This window comes from Pituophis catenifer, unplaced genomic scaffold, assembly GCF_029215685.1.
Source record: "Pituophis catenifer annectens isolate HBS135680 unplaced genomic scaffold, rPitCat1.0.hap2 SCAF_1, whole genome shotgun sequence".
In the NCBI taxonomy this organism is placed as follows: domain Eukaryota; kingdom Metazoa; phylum Chordata; class Lepidosauria; order Squamata; family Colubridae; genus Pituophis; species Pituophis catenifer.
Window position 1 is genome coordinate 78,262,530 of NW_027256881.1, and position 12,009 is coordinate 78,274,538.

Below are 12,009 nucleotides of genomic sequence, written 5' to 3' on the forward strand. Positions count from 1 at the left end.
GGTACCTACACATTCAGAAGGCATGGGTGGGGAAAGAGATAACACAAAATCTGAGAAGATGCTATTAATTTATAAATCTTCCTGAACCTGGGACTTTCCTGGTGGGTTTGAAACACAATTTCCAGCATTTCCAGCATACTGTAGTCCCAGGATATTTGGAGGGCACTAAGGTGGGGAAGACTGATTTATAACATATCATTATATAGTCAAAAAATACATTACAATATACAACTAGGACAGTGGTGAAATGCAACATTTGTTACTACCGGTTCTGTGGGCATGGCTTGGTGGTGGGGTATAATGTGATTGGGTGGACGTGGCCAACTTTTTTTTTTAACTTTTAAAAGCATTTTTTTACAACCTCTTCAGTTGAAGAGGTTGTAGAAAAAACGCTTTTAAAAGTCTCTGACGATCCCAGCTGAGCTGCACGATCATCAGAGGCTTTTTTTTTTACTTTTAAAAGCATTTTTTCGGCTGAAGAAAAAATGCTTTTAAAAGTAAAAAAAAAAGCCTCTGATGATCGCGCGGCTCAGCTGGGCATGGGGGGGGCAGGGGTTTTTGCTACTGGTTCTCCGAACCACCCGCCACCATCACTACTGGATCGGGCGATCCGGTCCGAACCAGGAGCATTTCACCCCTGAACTAGGAGGTAAATGAGTCATACAGAATGTAATGGTAATTTAGCGTCCCTGGCGAACTTAAAATTAAACTATTCTTGCAGTACAAAATTCCTTCAAATTAATTTGGAGAACACTCCAGCAAGGATGTGAAAATAAATATATAAATGTTGGAGCACACAATACATTGTTTTACCATCACAGTGAGAAACAGGACAAAAACATGCAAACACTGAACTGAAAGAAAAAATGACCTTGTGGTGGGGAATAATCATCTGAATCTGTGTCACTCTCGCTACTGTCTTCCACCAAGAAACTTGGGTAATTCCAGGACATACTAAGGATGCCATCGGACTCATGAAGAAGAACATGTGCCAGCATTCGGCCATGGCAATCCATAACAATAACCTGACCATCAGCAGTACCAAATAAGACCTAGGAAAAAATATACCATCATTAGTAAAATTATAAAAGAACCAACATTTAAAAGGAATAACTTTCGACCATCTTCTAGCTCAAATAATTTTCAGATAATAAAATGCTGAATAGTCCACATTCATAATGGATACAAGCTAAATGCTGCAAGAGTCATCTCTATTGGCCTCAAATAACCTCAGCACTTGAAAAATGCATATTTCCATTAAAGTCTATCCTATCATAAACAAACTTGCATTGCCAAGAGATAATTTCTCTTCCACAAACATTTAATATTTCCCCTTCTGAAGTTTCTTTTTCCTCTTTGCTGTTTATTCTCTCCTTTAGAAGAGAAGATTTGTAGATAAGGGTTGAACTGGTGTGTGTGTGTGTGTCCTTGTGTGTGTTCTCTGAGCTTGGTTGTTTTCTTGGAGATGTTTCATTACCAAACTAGGCAACATTATCAATGCTAGTATAAGGTCCCCACAATTCTCTCCTTTCCTACAGAAGGTTTCTTTCTCCCTATTTCTACATTGTTTAGCATCCTGTTTTTCTTTCATTTTTCAATATTTGGCCATCCTATACCTTTCCCCCATCATGCTACTTTTTGAAATTGGAAAAGCCTTCCTGCATGAAATCTAAAATAACACAGTTAGATAAAGGCATACTGTGTGGTGCTTCTGTATTTCTGAAAATTTAGTCCATCCCTTTATGTTGTACATAGTTAAAACACTTCAGGCAAATGGAAACCTGATAACAAAATACTAAGTAACTGGACATAAGATGTCTGATATAGCATCAATTAATACAGTAGATTATGGTTTTTAAGCACAATAGAAACTTGATCAATCAGCAACCAATTGTGCATCTTCCTGCAGGAAAGTTTATGGGAAATAATCATGTCAAACTGGAATGGCATAGGAAAAGTACAAGCTAAACAATCACAGATAAAGGAACGTTTCCACCCACAATGTCAGTTCCTAAAGGGATAAAGCACAGCTTTTATTTTGTTTTTTTTAGCAATTAATATACATCATGCCTCAAACAATATCTCCCCATCAAGCTTCTTTTGTTTTCCAATGTGTTGTGAAAGCTATCCTTTGCACATTTTCCTTGATTTTGGAGCACATATAACATACTGCACAAGAGAGAACACATATGAAAAAATACACAGGCTGACTTAAATCACAGCATCATCCACTTTCACAGGCGTTTTCACAGGTTGTAATATAGACTTCATTTGTACTGAATTTTGAAACCTAAATATATTCCAGGGGCTGTTCAAGGAAACTAAAGAGATAGGATTCTGACTTCTATAACACACTGTCCAATTCATCTTATAGAACAAGCAACATTCATTACTTATTGCTAAAAATGCTGAAGGATTCTTCAAAGATCAGTAATGTCATTAGCAATGCTCAATTAACAGCACCAAAGAATTATTAGAGAGGCAACCTGATGTAGTGGTTAAGGCATCAGACTAGAAACTAGGGGACTATGAGTTCTAGTCCCACCTTGAAGTCATGGGCATGAAGTCAGCTAGTTACTCTCTCTCTCTCAACCCTAGGAAAGAGGCAATGGCAAACCACTTCTGAAAAACCTTGCCAAGAAAGCTGCACTAGTCTAGGCAGTTGCTAGTGCCTAGACCCAAACACACAACAACAACAAAATTATAAATCAATTGTTGTTGCTATTATTAGCTTGACGTGTGCTCTTATTGTTTTGATGGATTGTTTTATTGCAATGTTTTGAACAAGCAGTATATTTCATATTTGGGAGATCCTAATGACATAATGTAATCTTGTGCCTTATTCTCTGGGAGTGATAATAATAGGGTTTACTTCTAGGTAAACATGCAAAATATTTCACTGTGTAGCTATCCAACCTTGGAAAGGAAGAAACAAATAAAGATATTAGCCTAAATCAATGCTGAGAGGTATAATTTTGGATCTACATCTATGCTCCCTTCTGAGTCATTCAACCCTACAGGGTCACTGACAATTCTATGTTATTGTGGCTTCTCTGGGTACTGTATAATTAGCATGCTTGCGGTATTGTAACTGCCTTTCTTTGAGCCTGATAGGTAGGTAGAGGTGTATTCAAACTTCTACTTTCTCAGTGACTTCTGCATTAAATAGGAGGTATTGACTCATTAAAAATCATTATTTTTAACTGTACTGTACTAAGTCAGTAATTCTCCAAATGTGAGATAGGAAGTACAGTACAGCTGACAGGGGAGGTGGGAGAAGCCCATTCAGGACCACTAGGAGAAAGGCTTTTGCTCATAATCGAACTCTACTTGGGAAGTGACTTTCCGTGAAAAACAGTGAAAAACAATAAGCTACCTTTCTTTTGTGTTATTGTTTGATTACAGATACAGGGTCAAAAAACTAAAGAAGAATCTCTATTCTTGCCCAGCCTAGAGAATGTTCCCCTCCTGTGATCAGAAAAGGATTTATAAACTTTATCTGATTCCAATCCAAGTGCATCCATCAAGATCCCATTTACCATCCCAGTCTCTCAAAATCCATTGCTTGGATTTGGCTAAGGCTTTTTAAGGCCACCTTCTTAATTTAAGAGAAAAAGAGGCTTTTCTTCACATTTTGCACTTGATATGAGCAGCCATTTCAAACAAACATGGATGGCTGTTGATCCAGGCAAATGTTGATGGCCAATGATCAGGCCTATTATAACCTGGGGATTATAAGTGCTTCTTTGAGTGAGGGCGCCTTTCCCGCCGCCTTGAAAAAGGCAGTGGTGAGGCCCCTCCTCAAGAAGCCTTCCCTGGACCCGGCTGAATTAGCTAACTACCGTCCGGTCTCCAACCTTCGTTTTGTGGTGAAGGTTGTTGAGAGTGTGGTGGCACGACAGCTTCCCCGGCACCTGGATGAAGCTATCTATTTGGATCCGTACCAGTCGGGCTTCAGGCAGGGGTACAGCACAGAAACAGCATTGGTCGCGTTGGTGGATGATCTCTGAACGGCTTGGGACAGGGGTTGCTCCTCTGTCCTGGTCCTATTAGATCTCTCAGTGGCTTTTGATACCATCGACCATGGTATCATGTTGCAGCGGTTGAGGGGGTTAGGAATAGGGGGCACCCATCTGCGGTGGTTCTCCTCCTTCCTCTCCGACCGTTCACAGTTTGTGTTGGCAGGGGGGTAGAGGTCGACCTCGAGGCGCCTCGCATGGGGAGTGCCGCAAGGGTCGGTCCTCTCACCCCTTCTATTCAACATTTATATGAAGCCGCTGGGTGAGATCATCCGTGGTTTTGGGGTGAGAGTACATCAGTACGCTGATGACACTCAGCTGTACATCTCCACCCCAGACCACCCCAATGATGCCATTGATGTGATGTCTCGCTGTCTGGAGGCCGTGCGGGTCTGGAGGGGAGAAATAGGCTCAGACTCAACCCTTCCAAGACCAAATGGCTGTGGCTTCCAGCGTCCCGATATAGTCAGCTGGTGCCATCGCTGACTATTGGGGGTGAATCTCTACCCCCCACAGAGAGGGCTCGCAATCTGGGTGTCCTCCTGGACGCACGGCTGTCTTTAGAAGAGCATATGACGGCCGTGGCCAGGGAGGCTTTTTATCAGGTTCGCCTGATCTGCCAGTTGCAGCCCTTTCTGAACCGGGACGCCTTGCGCACGGTCACTCATGCCCTTGTCACCTCCCGGCTGGACTATTGTAATGCTCTCTACATGGGGCTCCCCTTGAAGAGCACTCAGAGGCTCCAACTGGTCCAGAATGCGGCCACGCAGGTGGTTATGCACGTGACACCCCTCCTGCGCGAGCTGCACTGGCTCCCAGTGGTCTTCCAGGTGCGATTCAAGATACTGGTTACCACCTTTAAAGCGCTCCATGGCATAGGACCTGGGTACCTTCGAGACCGACTTCTGCCACCAATAGCCTCCCACCGGCCAGTTCGCTCCTACAGAGAGGATCTCCTCAGGGTGCCATCGGCCAAGTTATGTCGGCTGGTGACACCCAGGGGGAGGGCCTTCTCTGTGGGAGTCCCTGCCCTGTGGAATGAACTGCCCCCGGAAATGCATAAGAACTCCGACCTCCAAGTATTTTGCTGTGCCCTCAAGACCCTGCTGTTCCGCCAGGCCGGGCTATCAATGTAATGATTTTAAATTGGGTGTTTTAAATTTGGGGTTTTAAATCTGAGCCGAAATTATTTAATAATTTTAATTATTTTTAAATTGATGTCTATCTTTGTGCTTTTAATAGGCTGTACACCGCCCTGAGTCCTTCGGGAGAAGGGCGGTATAGAAATAAAATTATTATTATTATTATTATTATTATTATTATTATTATTATTATTATGATTATGATTATTATTATTATTATTATTATTATTATTATTATTATTATTATTATTATTTAAGAAGCATTCTTCTGGATTCACTCTCCAGTGCTATGCACATTTATTCAGGTGGAAATCCTACTCCAAGCAAATTCTTCCTGAGTAAATGTGTACAGCTATGATTCAGTGTACGTTTGTGCCATTCCACTCATCTTTGAAAGTTAGATGAAGGAAGGGGACCTGCTTGAAAAAAACTGGGACTAAATATATAAAAATATTGCTCAACCTAGCACCCTTCAAACAGTACACCAAATTGTAGTTCAATACATCTGGAGGACACCAGGTTGGAATAAGTTGGAATGTAGGGAGGTTTTCACATTGTGATAACATCCTTATATTTGTGGCTGAAGAAATGGCAGTTTAATATAAACAGTTAAAAGAAGGAAAAAGAATCCAGAGACTAGCTTTATTTCTTTTTCATTTCATTAATCATATCGTGCAAGCTCATAAACATCAAGCATGGAAGGAATGAGTGTTCTCTGTTTTTATAATTCATAACAATTTAAAAGCCAGCATTAAAATGTTTCAACGTTCTAAATATAGAAAGAAAACCATTTACTGTAGCTAATGCAGAATGTGAAACACTGAAATAATACACGCACAAAAAAGCATCAGCAAACAGAAATCATTATATTGAAATAACAAAAAAAATGACACAAATAACAACAAACGCTTTCTACAATAATTCAAAACATTATGTGTTGGTAACTTGATATCTCTTATTTACACAAACAAGAGGTCTTTTTGTTGAACCTGAACTTTCTAGACAATTCCATTATTGGTCATAATGGAGCTACTCTTTAACTAGAGCAATTTAACTCTTGCTGCCACTCTACACATATTAAACATACTGTAATTAATCACAAATTCTTTTTTGCTATTCTGTGTTTATTTTCTATTCTGTGTCATAGCAATTAAAACACTGTAGTTTATATTGGAAGAAATACTATATTCGAAAATGCAGCTTATAAATCCACTTTGAACATAGGAAGAAGAAAACCAGCATTTCTTGTTACTATCACTAGTAACAAGACCCACAAAAAAGATCCAAGGTCTCTCAAGCCGGACAGCCAGCTGATGTTGCTGACCATGATATTTTAAAGGCTCTGGTAAGGAGAAGCTTATAGTAAAGATACATGAGGAAAATTAGAGAGTAACCTCCCATTCCTTTGTACAACAACAGAATTAAATGATTTAAACTTGTATATATATTTTACATATATAAATTAGACGCAGTAGATTTTGCATCTCAATAACACATATTTTAAGAAATTGAGACAACCAGCTTTCACAGTTAGCTCATTCATTAAAGCTCTGAAAAGTCACGACACTCTGCTCCTGCATTTTGAATCTTCCCAAATTCTGTTGTGCTCCAAATAATATTTTCTCTATCTTCAGCTGCACCTTCATCTGCGATCGAGCTGAAACATCTGTTGCACAGAGGCTATTCTAAAGTATCTGGTTTTGTGTCAATATTTCAATAGCAATTTTCTCCTACATTTATACAGGCTGCAGCGGATTTTTAAGAGATTATATTGTATTAATGTAACAGGGGCCAGAGAAGTAAGGATGTATTTCACTGATTAAATCTGATACTAATACCAAAGCAAGCTAGCAAATTTGTGTTCTGAGCTTAACATTCTCAATTCATTGAGAGCTAGATAGAATTGTAGCCGGACAGAACTCTGAAGTCACCAAGAATTTTCTGATCTTGTATCTAACAAGATACAAACTGGTTCAGCCAAAGCAATGGGAACATTTTTTTTCTCTCTGTCTCAGCATCAAAATGAAAAGCTAAGATACCTGTTAAGAGTGATGTAAATAAAAGATTTGATGGCATTCGCAGTCATAATGAAATTGTTGCCATTACTGTCACCATTATAGGTAGTCCTCGACTTATGACTACAATTGAGCCCAAACTTTTTGTTGATAAGTGAAACAAGTGAGCTTTGCCCCACCTTACAACCATTCTTGCCACAATTGTTAAGTGAATCATTGCAGTGCTTAAGTGAGTTATATGGTTGTTAAATTAATCTGGCTTTCCATTGGCTTTGCTGGTCTGAAAGTCACAATAGGGGATCACAGGACACTGCAACCATCATAAATATGAACCGGTTGCCAAGCGTTTGAATTTTGATTACGTGACCTTGGAGATGCCACAATGGCCGTGGCATTGTGAAATGCCAGTGTGAAAACCAATCATAAACTCACTATTTTCAGTGCCATTGTCACTAAATGAACTGCTGTAAGTTGAGGACTACCTGTACATAGTTGGGTTGTGATGTCTGATGCAAGTATGTCGGTCATAGCATTTGCATGATGATGTCATTACATCCTTATATTTGTTACTCCTGCCTTTGTTCCTACGGTTTCCCATGGCTAGTATTGTATTTATACTTCTTTAAATTATTTTACTGTGGATAGTACACTTGGGATAATATGAACTGATTGATTTTCAAAGCTTTTAAAATAGCACCTGAGTCCACCAATATATTTGCCAGTTCACCTACGACTATGACATAATCTGCTGAGCTCAAAGGGGTCGAAGCACACAGTTAGCCATACTGAAGAAGACATATTGCCATGGCTTGACTAAATATGTCCACAACTCTCGAGCAACTTTAAACATTCTATGCAGATCACGTTGATGTATACAGGAAGGTTTATAAGCACACCGTTGGTATTATCATGAAATACTTTTGTATTGCATTATATACCTGAGAAACCCAAATAGATCTAATGTCTTCCAGTTTGATGTATAGTAAAAACCAATAGTTAACAACAAAAGACAAACTGCAATTCTTGCTTTTGGGGGCAGAATTACCTGTTGATCATCAGGTGTCCATATGCCACAGGTGATCTGACTCTCCAGGTTAATTTCTGAAGACCAATGTCTTTGTCCACTGACTGATCCAACCAGCACAAATCCATCTCTGTATGATATAAGTGCTTGTGTTCCATCATGGCTCCATGTAAAATCGCTCACCTTAACATATAAGGTTAGGCGTTATTTTCACTATGTATTCCAGCCTTTTTTTTAAAAGCACACAACATAGAAAAATAAATACAGATTCAATCAATAAGCATCCATATTTTCTGAGATCTCTAGTTCACAAGATCATCAAATTTCTCATAAAAAGGCCCACAAGTAAGTATCTTCAGTGCCCATAATTTTGCCAAGGCCATCATATTGTATCATTTTATAATTCAAGCCCGTTTTGGCTGGCAGAGTGCTGCAAGAGGCTGTCCAAGCCGAAAATGGGGCGCGTTTTGGCTGCCAGAGACACTCCGGCCAGTCCTTATCTATTTCCAGCCCGGCCCTGTGGGCCAGATTTAAGCACCACGCGGGTCTTGAGTTTGACACCCCTGTTTTACTCCAACCCCCTGCTCAGGCAGGAATCTATTTTTATTTTCTATTATTATGATTGTTGTTTTGTTGCCCTGCTTTATTGTTACTATTTATATAAGTATTGGATTATAAGATTGTAGCGTGCATGTGTTAAGGTGTATTATATATTCTGTGTAAGCCACTGAGAGTCTTGATTGTGGCAGCATAGAAATAAGTTTAATAAATACATTAGTTTTGATATTGATAATTGATCTCCTGGTTTAGCAATTAGTTGTTATTCTATTATGCTAGAATCTATAGCCTAAATACCATAATGAGAAATAAAATGTATGAACACACCCTGTATGAGTTCACTAACATATGCTAGGATTACTATCACAGCTGCCTGTAATGTTATTGTTGCTTGGAATGGTAATTACTTAAAACACAAGTAACAAAAGAGCCATTGGTATTAATGATTGATCAATTATTGTTTAGAGAAAAGTTATCAATGGCCTGTAGGTAGATCCATATCAGTGGTGGGTTGCCCCCGGTTCGGACCGGTTCTATAGAACTGGTAGTAAAACCGGAGGGAGGCTCCGCCCACCCACCCTGATGTCATCAGCATGCGCGCGGCCCCGTTGCGAACTGGTAGTAAAGGTAAGTAGAACCCACCCCTGATCCATATAGACAGAATGGAAACAACGTTAAGACTCCAAAGCTATATCTAGTACACTCAGCCTCTTGCTCCATTTGTCCTTGTGGTAATTCACCCATAAGCATTTGTTTCAAATCGTATTCCAGAAATAGCATACTGTCCTTTTGCTACTTGCCTCAGGGTAAGCTATAGAAAATATGCTAATTTTACAGGCTTTTCAGTTAAAACATTTCTCATAACAGTTCCATTTTCCTACTTTCCCCAGGCAGTTTTTCCCCTTCTTTATTTTCTTTTCAAAGTCAAGACAATTCCCAAAACCAAACCAAGTGGTGTTTACTAACCTGTGCTCCACGATCGTTCACAAGCTCCACAGACCATCTGCCTTCATACTGAATCCAAACAAATATTCCACCATCAGCATCACAAGTTGCCAGCTTCTGGAAGGGTTCGTTCCATCGCACGAGAACCACCTAATATTTCAGAAAACACATTTTTCCCCTCAAATTTTATTCTGGATGCCAACAGACAGTTTATTAGAACTTCAATTGTTATGAATAGAATAAATAAATAAATAAATAAATAAATAAATAAATAAATAAATAAATAAATAAATAATAGGTTTTAAATTAGGATTTCAAAAATTATAAATGTTCACCATAAACATTCTGAAAACACAACTAAGAATATTCTGAAAACGCAACTAAGAATATTCATTAACACAAGTGTAATATAGTTCAACTCTCTCCAACACTTTAAAATGGAAACTAAATAACTTTTTAAAATATGTATCTTTTTTTTCATCTCAATTATTTCTTCAGAGCTTTAATCAACTTCTTTTGTAAGTCCAATAAAAACTCCTTATCCAAGTCAATTTCTTGGCTTGTCATTCATATTTCCAGTTTAGTTGTTTTCTGTTTCAGAGTCCATTTTTCAGTACTTCTGCAAATTCTTTATGTTCTGGTATTTCTGATTCAGGCAAAATTTGTTTTATCTCTTTACTGTGTAAATCTTCATGATGTTCTCTTTCACATCACTAATTTCTGCTTTAACGTCTTTGGGACATAATCTATTCATAGAAGCATGCATTATTGCTAAGATTAAAGCGACTATTTTTTGTCCCCATTTTTCAAATATCTCCTGAAGTATTTTAAATGTCAAAGTGTTTTCTGACATTTTTCAAGTTCCAAGGCTGACCAAAGGCAAGAGTCAGGCTTTTTTTTCACTTTTTTCTCCTTTCCCTTTCATCCTGTAATCATTAGTCCCCTCTAGTGTTCTATTTCTTAAATCATAAAGTCTCAAATTTCTGTTTGGATTTAGGATAGACTACACAAATGAGTTCCCATGAAAATGTTATTTATATAATTATTTCTAATATCTTATGTCAAAAATCCAAATAGTCTATTTGTAATGGAATGAGTTACCAGGATGCAGTGGCTCAGCGGCTAAGACACTGAGCTTGTCGATCAAAAGGTTGGCAGTTCAGCAGTTTGAATCCCTAGTGCCGCGTAACGGGGTGAGCTCCCATTACTTGTCCCAGCTTCTGCCAACCTAGCAGTTTGAAAGCACGTAAAAAATGCAAGTAGAAAAATAGGGACCACCTTTGGTGGGAAGGTAACAGCATTCTGTGCGCCTTTGGCATTTAGTCATGCCAGCCACATGACCATGGAGACGTCTTCAGACAGCGCTGGCTCTTTGGCTTTGAAACCGAGATGAGCACCGCCCCTAGAGTCGGGAACGACTAGCACATATGTGTGAGGGGAACCTTTACCTTTACCTTTTTAATGGAATGAGTGGACAACTTTAGGAAAAGCAGGGAAGAGATATTGCCTATGAAACAATCAGACTAGAGAGTCAAGATCCCCTAGCAGCTTAATGGTAGAAAAGGAAACTTAGAAAGAATCTGCCCTAATGGATCAAAAACTTTAAGAAGTGGTAATAGAAAGTTTGCACTTTCCAACTTTTAAGGTTCTGTTAATGTAGCATTACCATAATTAGAATTAGTTCATCTAATTAGTTCATCTAGTTGTGTTTCCTATCTGGCCTAACTGGGACAGCTAACAATTACTCCAAGTTTGTCTGATCCTTTTATTTGTTTACAGATATTTCTCACTTAACTACCATAATTGGAACTGGAATGTCAGTTAAGCTTCTTTGCTCAATAACAGCAATCCCAGCACTTCTGGTTGCAGTCATTTAGGAATCCACTGTACTCTGGATAAACCAGAACAAGAAAACATCTCCACAGGAGGGCTGAAACTATTATATTGAGATTAGGTTTAATAATCAAATCTTGCAAGTCTGACTGAGATAACTGTGTAATAGTGGTATTGCTCCTACTTGAACAGGTGTGTCTAGAGTAACAGCTTAATTTAAGAGCCATGGTGGCACAGTGGTTAGAATGCAGTATTGCAGGTTAATTCTGTTGACCTGCAGGCTGTCAGCAGTTTGATACTCACCAGCTCAAGGTTGACTCAGCCTTCCATCCTTCCGAGGTCGGTAAAATGAGAACCCAGATTGTTGGGGATAATATGCTGAATCTGTAAATTGCTTAGAGAGGGCTGTGAAACCCTGTGAAGTGATATATATGGTAAGTCTAAGTGCTATTGCTATTGCTAGATGGTGGTTA

General features: G+C 39.0%; 1 protein-coding gene across 1 annotated transcript in view; it reads right to left on the minus strand.

Annotated features, from left to right (window-relative positions):
• The window catches only part of TULP4 (TUB like protein 4), a 56,641-nt gene that overhangs the window by 21,340 nt on the left and 23,292 nt on the right, over positions 1–12,009 (minus strand). The window contains exons 2-4 of the mRNA XM_070932631.1: positions 9,725–9,853; positions 8,222–8,383; positions 872–1,052 (exon numbers count right to left, since the gene is read on the minus strand). Coding sequence (XP_070788732.1) covers positions 872–1,052; positions 8,222–8,383; positions 9,725–9,853 — 472 coding nt within the window. The remainder of the gene's footprint in view (positions 1–871; positions 1,053–8,221; positions 8,384–9,724; positions 9,854–12,009) is intronic.